The sequence below is a fragment of the Mirounga leonina genome, unplaced genomic scaffold (genome assembly GCF_011800145.1).
Source record: "Mirounga leonina isolate KUSES-001 unplaced genomic scaffold, KU_Mleo_1.0 Mir_174, whole genome shotgun sequence".
Classification (NCBI taxonomy): Eukaryota; Metazoa; Chordata; class Mammalia; order Carnivora; family Phocidae; genus Mirounga; species Mirounga leonina.
The window spans coordinates 79,206,880-79,221,844 of NW_023270451.1; the positions used below are offsets into that span (position 1 = coordinate 79,206,880).

The 14,965-nt window shown below is 58.1% G+C and overlaps 1 protein-coding gene across 1 annotated transcript; it reads left to right on the plus strand.

Annotated features, from left to right (window-relative positions):
- The first annotated feature begins 5,678 nt into the window (after window positions 1-5,678).
- ZYX (zyxin) lies at window positions 5,679-14,944 on the plus strand. Its single transcript, XM_035021303.1, has 11 exons — window positions 5,679-5,786; window positions 6,130-6,224; window positions 6,353-6,572; window positions 7,062-7,261; window positions 7,413-7,505; window positions 7,603-8,145; window positions 12,157-12,277; window positions 12,412-12,581; window positions 12,711-12,889; window positions 13,806-13,926; window positions 14,391-14,944. The coding sequence occupies exons 3-11, from the start codon at window positions 6,365-6,367 to the stop codon at window positions 14,493-14,495; spliced, it is 1,740 nt and encodes a 579-aa protein (XP_034877194.1). The 5' UTR covers window positions 5,679-5,786; window positions 6,130-6,224; window positions 6,353-6,364; the 3' UTR covers window positions 14,496-14,944.
- Window positions 14,945-14,965: the final 21 nt, after the last annotated feature.

Sequence of the window (14,965 nt, forward strand, 5' to 3'; positions counted from 1 at the left end):
GAAGTCCTAGTAACAGCTGCAGTTTTGCATTTATGATTATTGGATTAATATTTATCTCCCCTAGTAGCCTCTCCAAGGGCGTGGCCCTTCATGAGGCCTTGAGCTCATGTCTGTTATTGCTCAATATTGTATCCCCAGCACCTAACAAAGTCCTGCACACGGTAGGTACTCAACAAATGTCAGTTAAATGGATAAATGAACGACTCAAGATGATTTAAAAGCCCTTAAACACAGGCCTTTCTGATCTAGTATGAGATTTCCATGGTTCAGGAGCTCACTTTCAGTCTGCAAATGCGCACATGGCCCCCCGCTCTGTGGCAGGCGCCGCGCTAGGTCTCCTAGGCCCTGCTACTACAGAGATTACGACAGCTTGGCTGGAATTGGGTGGGTTGCTGGTAGCCGAAGCGTGTCCTCTGCTCGCATCTCACACTGGAGTACAAAGGCTTGTCTCTCGGCTTTGCTCGAGAAGCGAGAGAGGACAGTCTATGCGGGAAGACGTCTGTGTTCTGGGTGGATCCTCTCTCCTCTCTCGCAGACTGGGTGTCCGTTTGCCGCGTGGGTGGCATCTCTGGATGGCAGGTAAATAAACCCAGTGGCAGGAAGGCACCCCAGGAAGCTTGAACAAGCTCTGTGGCTTTGCTCGGGAGCGCCCACTTCCTTTGTCAGATCAGCCTGGTGGGTTTCTTCATATTAGGCCCATCTTCTTAAAGGCAGTAACCACGAAAGAAACAGAAGTACTCCTCGTCTCAAGCACCTAGGTTATCTCTCTATAGTTAACCCCCCTACTTCCCGAGATGTGTACTCTCTAGAGCCACTTAATCTGCAATTTTTGGTGACAAACACTCGAGCTTCTAGGCCAGACCTCTCTGATTTGGGCTTGCTTGGGTTCAGGGAGAAGGAAGGCAGCAGATGCTTTCGCTAGTGGCGGGACCCTGTGCCAGCAAGCCCCCTGTGCTGCTGTGGGAGCCCTGGGTCTCTTTTCCTGTCTGCCCTTCCCAGCTCCCTGGCTGCTGACTCTTCGCCATCTGACCATCTGTCTTCCTGCCCCCCACGGCCACCATGCATTTCTGCCTTGCTGACACAGCGCCTTTGGGTGCCCATCTGGCTCCGACCTGGGGATGGATGGAGCCCTGACTTCCACTGCTCCTCTGACCTCTGCTCTCCGGATGCCCTACGCAGGCTCTGCTCCTCTGACCTCTGCTCTCCGGATGCCCTACGCAGGCCCTACGCCGCTTGGGACCTGGTGGGACGATCGTAATGAGGTTTAAGTGGCCAGAAGCCCACCCAGTTATTGTAAGGAGTGTGGCCGCACCAAGCAGCACTATTGGGTGGGCGAAAGCTTTTTTCCTAACCTGAACACTTACCCTATTATACTAAAATATCCGCTTAAGTGTTTTCTCCTCTAGATGGAGAGTTCCTTGAAGGCAAGAACTGGTTTTATCTTTATATCCAGAGTGCCTAGAATATAGAAGTTATTAGTAAATGTTGGTTGAACCGAAGTGAGGGAGGGAAGAGAAAAGTGCACCAAGGATGTTGTTTTGATATCAGCCTGTTGGGCCGGCCCTGGAAGAAAGGAGGACAGAGGGGGCATTTGTGGTTGTCAGTGCATCCTTTCCATGGCAGGGGGGTGGGGAGGAGGGGGTGGCCCCTGGGCCGGGCAGGACACTGCTCTTACTTGGCTTTGCCACCAAGCTCCCTGGGTCTTCCTGGGTGCTTCACCAGCCCCCACCCAGCCCCTGACTGGCGTCTGTCCTTCCAGCTGCGAGAGCTTATTTTGCACTGACAAGAAATGCAAGTGGGACTAGGAGAGGAGTAAATATTGGAGGAAGCGGGAGAGCTGCAGACCCTGTGCTCCCGGCACTCAGGGCAAGAGAGCCCTCCGACGGAAGGGAAGAGACAGTGGCCTTGTCATTGCTCTTCTTTCTTTCTTTTCCTTTTTAAAAATTATAAAAGTAATGCATGTTAATGGAGAAAAAGACAACAGTTATAAAAGTCTTCTGCTTGCTCTCAGTTCCATACCATAACACCAACCACTGTTAACAACTCTTTGAGAAGCCTCCTGGAAATGTTCTATTATACAAAAGTATATATTATACAAAAGCATAATATACAAAAGGTTGCTTGGAGCCTAAGCATGTCTTTTGCTAGCATCTCACACTTGGGTACAAAGGCTTGTCTCTTGTATGTATACACAAAATCTCCAGCGTGCCTAGAATGTAGATATAAAATACATATATATATATGTATATATATATATCATATATACAAAACGTGAGTGTGAATACATACATGCAGATGGACAGACAGACAGATAGGCACCAGTACTTCAGTGAGGGATGGAGTCAGAGGCTTACTTGAAGAGGTTGTCGATGCACCAGGCTGGGGCTCCTGAAGGGAAGAAATGAGGGACTGGAAGGGTGTACGTGGGGGGCAGAAGTGTCTTCAAATAGTAAAATATTTGTATTGCAATTTTTCTCTTTTTTTTGCATTGCAATTTTTTTTTTTTTTTTTTTGCAGTTTTGGAGTTGAAAAAAGAAATCCAACATCTGGTTGGCTTCAGTTTCCTTACCTGAAAAATGGGATAATAATGTACCTTCCTCACAGGTTTATTGTGAGGATAAAATAGGGGGGATATGTTTAAAGTGCTTAGTCTTGTGCCTGGCTGCACACACTAAGCTTCAGCTCAGTGTACTATTATTATTGGTGGTGGTGGCGTTACGTGGAGGTTGCGGTTCCTGCTGTCGTCTCAGCATCCCGCACCACGCCCAGAGCGCTGTTCACCCTCTGTCCATCTGCAGCCAGCATACAGAAAGAACTTGGTGATGACATTCCTCTTTTCATTTCGGAATTCCTTGCCCTGGTTCCCTCCTTTTTTTTTTTTTTCCTCGATGGCCTCTAACTTCTTGTTTATGTTGTGTGCCCTTGAAGCAAGCCTTCTGAGACCTGGTGAATATCGGTCCTCGGAGGTGTGCAGAGATGTTTTCGGTAGCAAAAGGTCACGTCCTGTCCTCTCTCTCGCCTGGCCCCGGAGAACATCTACTCACTTTCTACACTTTACACCTACTACCCGAACAAGCCAATTAGAATTGCTTACTTAAGAAAATACCTAAGAATCCGTAGGGCTGCCCCTGTTCACTGTGTGCATTGTGTGACCCCGAAGCTACGCTGGAGACATCTCGGCCTAGTGAATGTGTCCTTCTGGGATGCTCTGCAGCGTTTCTACTTGTATTTAGAAAAGCTGGCTTAAAACTCTTAGGTTTAATATTCTGTATCCCAAATGCTCTTAGTTGTCCGTAAAACGAAGCCTGCCTACGCACTCTTCTATTCTTGATTTATAAATAGGTTCAGCTGCCTAACAATTAAACGTACTATATTTTGCACACGCACATTCCTTAAGGAGACAGTTGGAGGGTAGTCGGCTTTTACTCTTGCAATGCTATCTGGAAACCATCTTCCTAACTTTTATCCCCAAGTGGGTGTACAGTTCACTGTTGAACAACGTGGGGGTTAGGGGCCCTGACCCCTGTGCAGTCAAAAATCTGCCTATAACTTTTGACTCCCCCAGACTTTACTAATAGACTGTTGTCTGGAAGTAACATAAGCAGACCATGAACACATATTTTGTATGCTATATGTATTATATGATGTATTCTCACGATAAAGGAAGCTAGAGAGAAGAAAATGTTAATTAGATCTTAAGGAAGAGAAAATACATTTACAGTACTGTATTTCTCAAAAGACAAAACAAAACAAAACCCTGCGTACAGATAGACCTGCACAGTTCAAACCAATGTCGTTCAAGGGCCAGCTGTCTTTTGAAGGGTTGGCAATGAGACTCTGGGTCCGTAAAGCCCAAGACACCATCTCCGACATGCACGGAGAATCTAGTATCAAATTTCTAGCAGATCTTCATAGGGACAGGCCCAGAACCAGCTCCTACGTGTCAGAGGAGGTCTGCACTGCAGGCTCAGTATCATACTTGGCCACACGTGCTTGAGGCTGAGAGAAAGCCCGGTGCAGACAGTAGGACGCTAGAGAAAAGAAAAGATGAGTGGGGTCATAGAAGGAGATGAAAATGTAGCCGCACGTAGAATTAGTTACTCCATAAGGTGGAAGAAAGGAGCAGGGCTTTGCGTGTACCAAGGCCCGTGAGAGGTCTGCCTGCCAACCCCAAGGGGAAACTGGCTCTAGGTTAACCCACCAGAATTTCCTTTCTGGGCAGAACTGGGACTTGAATAATAATACTGAGCATTATATGGCACTTGCAGATATGGAGTTTTATTTGTTTTTCCATACAATGCAATAAGGTCGGTGGATTGAAGATCACCCTTTTTTTACAGAGAAAATGAGGCAGAGAGAATGAAGACACTTGTCACTTATTTTGGGCACTCAGGCTGGGTCTCTGAAGCCTGACCTCACCCTGCTCTCTTGTATCCAGGGTTGCTTTACCTGACACCAAGCATAGGGGAATGAGCTCTCACATTACAGCCCTCAAGATACCCTGTTCTAGTCTAGACCCTGAAGCTTACTGGGTAGGACCTGGCCGCATCACCTAAGCTTCCAGCCTGTTTTCTTTCTTTCTTTCTTTTTTTTTTTTCAGATTTTATTTATTTATTTGACAGAGAGAGACACAGCGAGAGAGGGAACACAAGCAGGGGGAGGGGGAGAGGGAGAAGCAGGCTTCCAAGGAGCAGGGAGCCCAATGAGGGGCTCCCAGGACCCTGAGATCATGACCTGAGCCCAAGGCAGACGCTTAACGACTGAGCCCCCCAGGAGCCCCCCAGCCTGTTTTCTTGTGGCCAATGTGAGGGCTGAGTCTGGAAGGTCTCTAGAGCATGGCCCAGAGGCTCGCTGACAGTAGGGTATGGCCCATTTGGAGGGCCAAGGACTGGAAGTGCATATTGAGTACGGTGCCGCCTGCCTTAGATAGCAGTGAAGGTTGGCAGCACAGAATGAGAGAAAAGGAAGCACCCGCGGGTGATACATTGGCCCACAGGCCGAAATGCCATATGTCTGCATACACTGCAGGTAGTGATGGGTTGGAATGCAGGCAGCAATTTGGTAAATTTCCATGTTCAATTAAAAACAAAGAAAAAAAAAAAAACCGCCTAGATCTGTCCCTTTTGCGTCGCCAGGGGCTGAGTCGCAGGCTGAGGAATCCGGTCGGACGAGTGGGGGCGCTCCACCGAACGCAGGCTCCGCTTGCCCCGGGGCAAAGGCTCTCGGAAGGGTGGGTCACGGTGGGCGCTGAAGTACTGCCGGAGCCCTGTCGCCCGGGTCCACATCCGTCCTCCCGTCGGCCGCCCTCGCCTCCGCCCCGCCCCCCCCTCCATTCCCGGTCTCTCCCTCCCGCGAAGCTTAACTGATCTGCAGGCGGGGGCGCGGGTGATGCGAATTCCTAGAAGCCTCAGGCGGCTGCCCAAGATTTGAAGTTCGGATCCTCCAAGGACCCTCGAGGTTCGCGCTCACACCCCGCCTCGGGGTCACAGAAGGGCCCAGGGGGGCGTGGGCAGGGAGAACCCCCACTCACCATCCCCGTCCACCCTGGAGCCCGTTTCCGTCCCAGTCCTGCCCGTCTGGGCTGAGCCGGAGGGGACGGGGGACGGGGGACGGGGGACGGGGCCGGCGGCAGGGTGGGAGGTGGAGGAGCGGCTGGAGGTGGCGGGGGCAGGTAGCGGCGGGCCGGCAGAGGAGGGGGCTGGGCCGCGGCGGAGGCGCAGTCGGGCCGCTTCGCCACCTCCGGGGCAGCCGCTCGACCTCCGCGGGCTCCGCCGGGAGTGGAGACGGTGAGTCAGATCTCGGGCACCCGCGGGTCGGGCGCGGGGGGGGGGGGGCAGGTGGTGGCGGTGGCGAGTCAGGAAATGACATCAGAGGCCTGTGCCTGGGGAGGGGAGGTCTGGGCCCGGCCCGGGCGGCGGGGACAGGGTGGGGGGCGGCGGGGCGGGAGGCCCTTGGCTGAGCCTCGGGCCCCGGGTCCGCAGGAGGGCCCCTTCCTGGGGGAGTTTCCTGCCGGGTCCGCCCTCCCCGCCTCTTCCCGCCCCCTCGCCGGGCAGCTCCTTGTATGGTCTGAGCGCCGCTCTCTCCCCGCCCCCTCCTTCCCTCCCTCTTCCCTGCGTCCCTCCCCGCCAGGCTGGAGGCTGCTCGGGACCCGGACGCAGAGTCCTCCGACCCGGCTGCGGGGCGCACACGAGAGACGCGGCGCGCACGCTCCGGCCCGCGGTGAGGTGCGGGGAGCCGCCCGGCGGCCGCGCACGGGGACGGGCGGGGGCGCGGGCGCCGCGGGGAGCCGGGCCGGCTGGGGGTCGTCTGCCCGGGCCCGGCGCCGCGTAACCTGGCCGCCCACCCCCAGCAGCCCGGCCTGGCCATGGCGGCCCCCCGCCCGCCTCCCGCGATCTCCGTCTCGGTCTCGGCGCCGGCTTTTTACGCCCCGCAGAAGAAGTTCGGCCCGGTGGTGGCCCCAAAGCCCAAAGTGAATCCTTTCCGGCCCGGGGACAGCGAGGCTCCCCCGGCCGCCGGGGCCCAGCGCGCGCAGATGGGCCGGGTGGGCGAGATCCCCCCGCCGCCCCCGGAAGGTATGCGGCTGGGCTTGGGCGCTGGACCCCGGCGGCTATGCGCCGGGCGGGGACAGTGGTTTCGGGAGTTTGGGGGTGTCTGGAAAGGTTGCACGAAGGGGGCTGGGCGCAGCTAGCCTGTCCCGAGCAGATGTTCTTACCTCATCGTGGAGCTCATGGCTGGGAGCCAGGGCTCCTGGGACCGTTCCAAGTCCCCCGCCTGGGGGTGGGGAGGCGGGAATGTGGGGCACGAATCTTCCCCTCCGGGTCCGTTTTCCCAAGTGTAACGGGAGCTGCATCACTCCACGGTCGAGTCCCCCGCCTTTACTGACCCAGTGCTCCCAGGGCGTCCTGCCTCTCCCTTTCCTTCCCACACGCTCCGCGGCCCCCAGGAGAATTCTTGGGTTAGGGGTGAGAGCTGTAGAGGGAGAGTAACTTGGGGAAGGGGTGGAGGGATCTCCTGCTGACTGTCCTCTCTCCTGACTGTCCCCTCTCGCCTTCCTACCTCAGACTTTCCCCTACCACCCCCTCCTGTCCTTGGGGATGGCGACGACTCGGAGGGTGCTCTAGGAGGTGCCTTCCCACCTCCCCCTCCCCCTGTGGAGGAACCGTTTCCCTCTGAGTCTCTGGAGGAGGAGATCTTCCCTTCCCCTCCCCCTCCACTGGAGGAAGAGGGAGGGCCTGAGGCTGCCATACCTCCCCCACCACAGGTATGGGGGCTTGGGAGGGGTGGCTACAGTGGGATACCCCCCAGGGAGGAGAGGAGAGTCCTTACCTCTGGCCTCCCCTGCACCTCTGGCCTGATGGGGGTGAGGTGGGCATGGAGACCTGGGATCCGTGCTCTGACCCTTGACCCTCTAGCCCAGGGAGAAGGTGAGCAGTATTGATTTGGAGATCGACTCTCTGTCCTCGCTGCTGGATGACATGACCAGGAATGATCCCTTCAAAGCCCGGGTAAGGGACAGGAGAGTAGGAAAGGCAGGGCAGGGAGGAAAGGTGGGTCCACCCCTCTAACTGAGCTTCTCTTCCCTCCTGCTCCCCTTCCTTGCAGGTGTCATCTGGATATGTACCCCCACCAGTCGCCACTCCATTCATCCCCAAGTCCAATACTAAGCCTGCAGCTGGGGGCACAGCACCCCTGCCTCCTTGGAAGTCCCCTTCTAGCTCCCAGCCTCTGCCCCAGGCCCAGGCTCAGGCTCAGGCTCAGGCTAAGCCTCCCAGCCAGACCCAATTCCATGTGCAGCCCCAGGCCAAGCCTCAGGTCCAGCTCCATGTGCAGCCCCAGCCCCAGGCTCATCCCCAGCCTGTGCCTTTGGCTAACACTCAGCCTCGAGGACCCCCAGCCCCATCTCCTGCCCCTAAGTTTTCTCCAGTCACTCCCAAGTTTACTCCCGTGGCCTCCAAGTTCAGCCCTGGAGCCCCGGGTGGACCTGGGTCACAGCCCAATCAGAAGCTGGGGTCCCCTGAAGCTCCCTCTTCCAGTAGCACAGGCTCCCCTCAGCCTCCCAGCTTCACCTATGCTCAGCAGAAGGAGAAGCCCCGAGTGCAGGAGAAACCGCATCCAGTGCCCCCACCGGCTCAAAACCAAAATCAGGTGAGGAAGGGTGGGAGGACCAGCCTGAGACCAGAGGCCTGGGGCTGGGGCTAAGTCAGGAGCCAGAGAATGAGGGCGAAGGTGGCCCCAGAGAGGGAGGTGGACATGGGGGCTGCGGGGTAGGGGTTTTGAGCCTCTGAAGTTGGCCTGGTGAATCAGTGGTCAGAGGAGGAGGAGGGCCTGGCTGGGTCTGGGTCTGGGTGGGGCCTTACCGGGAGTCGGGGAGCAGCACAAGCTCTGAATCAAGAGGGGGATTTGGTGGACCTTCCCTTGCATCCTGCCCCCTAGAATGTTAAAGGGAGGGATGAGATCAGCCGCAGCCCAACCTTGCTTCTTTCCCCTTCTTGGATTCTTGAGTTAATGTCTCTGCTCCTCTGAGCCACTCTCACTGCCCCGGGGCCCATCTGATGATAAGAGTCACAGCGTCGGTAAACACTGGCTGAGCCAGCGTCCGCTGGGTGCCAGGCACTGTGCCTCTGTGCTCTGGAGGGAAGAGATCTCTCAAAGAGGTGAAGTCTGAGCGGGTCAGAGGGGCTGGGGATAGAATTCCCGGCTCACAAGACCCTAGGCAAGTTAGGTGAACTTTGGCCCTCAGTTTCCCCACCGTTACCCCCACCCAGTGGTTGTGAAGACTAAGTGAGCTAACTCATAGGAAGGGCTGGGGTCTGTATCTAGCTCTTGGATGCTCAGAGTAGGAAAGTTACCGTTCCTGTGTGGCCATTTTTGCCTTCAGGTTCAGGGGACCCTGCTGGTCACGTAGTCCTACGAGCCGTGAGGTTAGCCGACGGCATGAACGAGTATGTTAGTGTGTAGGCACAGTTGAAGGGATGCCAAGTGCCAGTGAGTTTTGCGGAATCTGGTGGTACAGGAACTCCAGGCAGCCGTCCGCACCGGGGCCAGTCCCGAGAGGAGCAGGAAGGGCATTTGAGTGGGAACAGCATGAGCAAGACTCAAGGGCACTAGGTACGCAGGGGTGTTTGGAGAAGAGGAAGTAGATGGTTCCTCTGGGAGTATTGCAGAGCTGTACTTAGGGAGGTAGGTAGGTGGGGGCTTGAGGGTGGAGGAAAATAAGACAACACACCCAGGGAGCCTGTGAGTCCTGGGTTTTGAGGAGTCGTGCGGTCAGGTTGGAGGGCTGGTGACAGTTGTGCTTTTGGAAGCTTTGGGGGAAGTTTTTCCAGCAGAGGCCTGGCCTGGAGGTAGGAGGTCAGTGATGTGTGGGAGTTCACTCCCGGGCAACCGTCGTAGTGCTAGTTGCAATGAAAAATAAGGCCCAGATATGAGAGCTGTTAAAAAGGAAGAGCCTCCAGGCTTGGTAACTGACAAGCGGGTGGAAGAGGAGGGGCGTGTTGGGGAATGACGGTGTTGCCGACAAAATGGAGAAGTCCAGAAGGGGAAATGGTTTGGACGGGAAGAGGAGGGGTCCCGTTGTCAGCATGTTGAGCAACAGGTTCCAGGAGGACTTGGGCTCAGCTGGAACTGTCATCTAGTTAAGCGTGGAGGACTGGGTGTTAGGAGAGGGCCTCGAACTCGAGGCGCGGGCGTGCGCAGTAGAGCATGCGCGGTGACACCGGAGCAGCTGCTGGAGCTTCGGGGGCTGCCCAGGGGCCCAGGGGCTGCCGAGAGGAGGAGCCGAGGCTCTGGGAGTTAGAACCTTGGGTGATGCTCGGGCTGACCAGGTGGGAGGGGGGAAGACGGGCATCAGGAGGAAGAGGGTCACAAGTCAGGGTGGGGTCTCTAGAATGTGACGGCTGAGCAGTTGCTCAGCCGGGGCTTGAGGTGGACGAGGACTAAGGCCAGAGATCTGGCCATTCGGAAGTTGTAGATGGCTCTGGGGTGGCCCGCTGGTGCCCTGTGGTGGGGACAGAGTGAAAGGAGGTAAGTCTACTGCCTCGGGGAAGCGGCCTGCCCCCAGGTTGGCAGGGAGATGCAGCGGGAGGGGAGTGAGGGCGAGCGTGTGAGAAGCAGGAGGACGACGCTGTTGGGAGAGGGGTTCACGATGCCTGAGAGCAGGGGTTGCGGCTGGCATGGCGTCCTGGAGGGGAGCATCCCCAGAGAGCAAGGGCGCTGTGGCCACAGTGTTTTCTGGGAGCGGAGGAAGGAGCTGGAGCTGGCTGGCTTCCATCTTCTCAGTCATGTAGGAGGTGAGGTCATCGGTGAGTGAGGGGGCCACGCAGTCGGGGCTCGAGGAGATGGAAAGGTTTGGAACAGCTGCTGTGGGGAAGGCGACTGGGAATCTGCAGGAGCCAAATACCAGCCAGCGGGGCTGAGGCCGAGGGCGCAGAGGGCGCTGCAGTGTTTTGTGAACTCACTCTGCGGTGTTCAGTGATCTCTCCACCTACTTTCTGCAGCTTGGAGGCAGAAGCAGGAAGCGGGCAGTGGCATGGGCCAAGCTGGGGATGTGGCCATATAAGCCAGCGATGGTGCCTGGGGGTGGCATGAACAGTTGCGAGGGCCTTGTGGAAATAGATGGTTCAGGGACCAGACTTGGGGGGAGGCGAGCCAGAAGGTTTCGATGCGCGAGACACCTGCGGAGGGTCGGGAGGCAGAGCAGCCTTTCTAGGTCAGTTCATTCAGTAGGTACGAGTGGGGAGGGGGAGAGGAAGGTAATTGTTGGGAGCTCAAGACCAGGGTCTTGGAGGAAGATTTACTTACTTGAGACCAGTAAATCTGGGGTCCAGGGTGTTCCGCCGCGGAAGGTCATTTGGAGTAGTTGGAGTGGAAGAGCTAGAGGTCTTAGTGCCATGGGTGTTGAGGCCGTGATGTTGGTGCCGGCAGGCGGAGAGGGAAAACAGTGGCTGGATGGAGCGTGTCTTGAAGGCGTGTGGATACCCACGGGGAGCCCATGTGTATGAATAGTTCATACTTTCAGAGAATGGGACAGACACCTAAAGTGGCCCCAGGGAGCAAGGGCTGGCTGAATGCCCTTCCTCTGTCCCCAAGATGCCAGGAAGGGAAGATTGGGAGAAGAGAGGGTAGGGTTTGCATTGTGGAAGGGGCTTCCAGGGGCCACGGTCACGGAAGGGCAGGAGGTGGTAGGAGGCTTCGGGGGAGAGGGCTGGGAGCCGGAGTCTCCGTGGAGCTGTGCTTCCCCGGGCTGATGGCAGCTCTGGATGTGCACGGGTGTGAGTAGCGGGGAAGATGGGAGGCTTGGAGGTTCCAGGTGTTATAGGAGCGAAGGCATTGGCAGGTCGAACGTTCAGTGACAGGCGCACAGGCCTGGGTGGGCTTGTCCAGTACAGAGAGAACCAACCCAGTGTTTCTGTTGGAGTGTCATGGAGACGTCGGTGCAGGTCACAAGCCCTGCGGCCCTCCCCCCGGCACGGCCCAGGCTGCCTGGCAGTGCCCCCTAACCTCACCTGCACCCCGCCCCCATGTCCAGCTCTCTCAGGATGCCCTTAATAGAAGGGGTAGGCAGGCCTAGCGAATGGTCCTTCTCAGAGGCCTACTGGGGAGGAAGTGGGGTCAGGTAGTCCTGGACCCCTGCCTGGGGAGCTGGGGGCTGGGCTCCAGAAGAGAGCGCTGGGGGTTTAACCTGTGATTCCCGCCTGTGTTGTGTCCTCACGCTGACAGGGGCTGCTCAGCAGCAGGCGGGACGGGTAGGTGTGTGTGCACATGGGTGCACATGCTGTCACGTGCCAACCACTCCTGGGGGGCCATGTCTGAGCATGCTCTGTGCAATTGACGCGTGGCCTGCTGTGTTGGGGGCTTCGGTGACCTCAGCTGCTGTGTGTGTGGCCTCTGTCCGCTCAGTTGTTCTGGCCTGTCCGTGACTGCCCGGGGCGGGGGGTGGTTTGGGCAGAGCGGGCGGAAGGGTCATCGCCTTCCCCTTTATCTGTGTGGTGCTGGGGGTCAGGGAGGGAGGACGAGGAGCTTTCCGAGTCAAACCCGAGAGTCTGGGAAGTGGGAGGGGAGTTAGTCCTTACTGGAAGAAAGTGGATGAGCTGGCGGGGGAGAGTTCTCAGACAGGGTGACTCTCCGGAGAGCCTGAAGAAAGTACTGGCGTTTCAGGTCCGCTCCCCGGGGGCCCCAGGACCCCTGACTTTGAAGGAGGTAGAGGAGCTGGAGCAGCTGACCCAGCAGCTGATGCACGACATGGAGCATCCTCAGAGGCAGACCGTGGCTGTCAACGGTGAGCTCCCCGCCGAGCCGCTGGGACCTGGGCCCTGGGCCCTTGCATCGCGGTGCTGGCCGGTGCCTGGGCCGGCTTGTCATCCCTTGCGCGCGCTCCTTCCTCCTCGTCACTTCTGTCTTTGGCCTTCCCAGAGTCCTGTGGCCGGTGTCATCAGCCCCTGGCGCGCACGCAGCCTGCCGTCCGGGCTCTGGGGCAGCTGTTCCATATCACCTGCTTCACCTGCCGCCAGTGTGAGCAGCAGCTGCAAGGACAGCAGTTCTACAGCCTGGAGGGGGCGCCCTACTGCGAGGGCTGCTACACTGTGAGTCTGGCACCCCAGGGGCTCTGCTGGCGGGTGGCGGGGAGGGGGGAGGGCTGCGGGGCAGATGTGCCCCAGTGGCTGGCTTTTCGGTGTGAGTTCCCTGCCAACGCCCTCCTGCTTCCTCCTCAGGACACTCTGGAGAAGTGCAACACGTGTGGGCAGCCCATCACCGACCGCATGCTGAGGGCCACGGGCAAGGCCTACCACCCGCAGTGCTTCACCTGTGTGGTCTGCGCCTGCCCCCTGGAGGGCACCTCCTTCATTGTGGACCAGGCCAACCGGCCCCACTGTGTCCCCGACTACCACAAGTGAGGACCCACCTCCTGTCTTCTGGGCTCTTCTCTGAGGTTGTCTGGGAGCTAGGCTGCCCGCCTGAGTCCAAGACAGCTCCAAACCCCTGGCCTCACTTTCTGGTCCCGCATCCTGTCCGACAGCGAGAGCCCCGTTCGTCTGGATGTAGCCGTCCAGGGGCCTCAGACCTCGGGAGCAAGTCCCGCCACTGGCAAGGCCCGCCTGGCCTTGGGCTCCCTGAGGCTGCTTTGGGGTGGTCTTGTGTTCAGCCTTGTGTGCTGGAAGGACGTCATTTCACACATAGGCTGGGTTCTGAAAGTTCTTTTGGAGATCAGCTTCTTGGAGCTCTGGTTTTCCTCTAGAAACAGTGTTTACAAGGTGGCTACTTTCCTAGGCCCGCAGCAGAATCCCACAACATAGCTCAAGGGTGGTACAGGAAAACTGCACCGTCTCACTCCCCCCTCTGCCAGTGTGTTTGAAGTGTACGTTTTCAGAATTCCACCTGAGGTGTCCGGAACTTCCCATCCCTCCCTGCACCCACCCCAGCAGTGGGGCGGAGACACCCGTGTGGCCGGGGTAGGCTAGGGTCAGGGGTCCAGGCATGGGGGCTGGAGAAGGGCGTCTCGGCTGTGGTCTTTACCACCAGGTAAAGACCTGGTGGCAGAGGTTCCTGGGGTGGATGGGACCCAGCGTCTTGCTTCGGGAGGGTGAGGGGGGAAAGGCAAGGAAATTCCCCTTGATAAGGGCCCGAGAAGGTGGCTGGTCTTAGGACTTCGCCGTTGAGCTTCCTCTGCCTAGGGATGTGAGGCAAGTGGGCCAAGACGTCTGCCCTGTTGCCATGCAACCACCATGGCATTTCCCTGCACTTCGATTGACAGCCCCCGGCACCCCGTGCCCCCAGTCTGACTCCTGCCTCGCTTTTGGCCCCTCCAGGCAATACGCCCCCAGGTGCTCCGTCTGCGAAGGGCCCATCATGCCTGAGCCCGGCCGCGAGGAGACCGTGCGAGTGGTCGCTCTGGATAAGAACTTCCACATGAAGTGCTACAAGTGTGAGGTTGGTCGCGCCTCCGGCCCCGGGGGCTGGGCGGTGGGGGGGGGGCCATGTTCCTGTCACTGTGCAAGGTGCGGGGAGGGCTTGCTGTGGCGTCACTGAGTTTTTGATAAACCAAGAAAGAGCGTGACCAGTGGGAGGGGAAAGGGGTTGTGCTTGGTGAAGTTAAAGGAGGCAGCTGGGGGAGCTGAGGCAGGTGGGAGGGGTCTCGCGTCTTTTATTGGGTGGGAGCCTTGGAAACAGCTCTACCCACAGCTCCCACCTTGGGTGGGAGCGGCCTAGGGGACAAGAGTGAAAATGGGCAACAGAGGTGAGGCTGGGAGTGGGCGTGGGTGTGGTTGGGGACACAGGCAGCGACACTGGACATCAGCCAAGCCAGGAGGCATTTGGTCTTCCTACTTTGAAGGCGGAGGTGTGGGGGGGACACCGGGGCCTTCCGCCAGCGGGCTCTCCTTCCTTTCTCCCAGGACTGTGGGAAGCCGCTGTCCATCGAGGCGGATGACAACGGCTGCTTCCCCCTGGATGGCCACGTGCTCTGCCGGAAGTGCCACACCGCCAGAGCCCAGACCTAAGCGGGGGGCGGGCGAGTCCCTTCCCCATCAGCGGACCACCCACACGGAGCCCACCCTGCCCCCCTTCAGTTATTTTTTTGACGTCCGGCCTCTCCTGCGCCAACCCCCAGCCCAGGATCCCAAGTGCCCTGTCCGGGGCCCCAGCACGGCCTAGCGCTGCAGAGTCCCAGCTCCCGGGTTCCAGCCCGCCCCCATCCCGCAGGGACCACCCACCGCCCTCCAGTGTCCCCCACCCGAGGGGGCACCAGGTTGAGCACTGCTGCTTTCACTGCTGACCGATGCCCTCGGCTGGCGCCCGGGCAGCCGCGTCCTCTGCTTGCTGAGGCCAGGAAACTCCCTGACTCCGGGAGGCTGGGCTGGGCCGGGCTGACCGGCCTGGACATTCCCACCCACCCCCATGCTGCCAGGTTGTGGCTACAGCTACAAATAAAAAAACCTGTTTTCCAGAATTCGTTAGGAGTCAACTCTTT

What these genes read in the sequence shown, in the direction of transcription:
- ZYX (XM_035021303.1), top strand. Translation starts at nt 6,365, where the DNA reads ATGGCGGCCCCCCGCCCGCCTCCCGCGATCTCCGTCTCGGTCTCGGCG. An exon ending in CGGCTCAAAACCAAAATCAG is followed by an intron (nt 8,146 to 12,156) that starts GTGAGGAAGGGT and finishes CTGGCGTTTCAG; the next exon opens with GTCCGCTCCCCGGGGGCCCC. An exon ending in TGTGTCCCCGACTACCACAA is followed by an intron (nt 12,890 to 13,805) that starts GTGAGGACCCAC and finishes TGGCCCCTCCAG; the next exon opens with GCAATACGCCCCCAGGTGCT.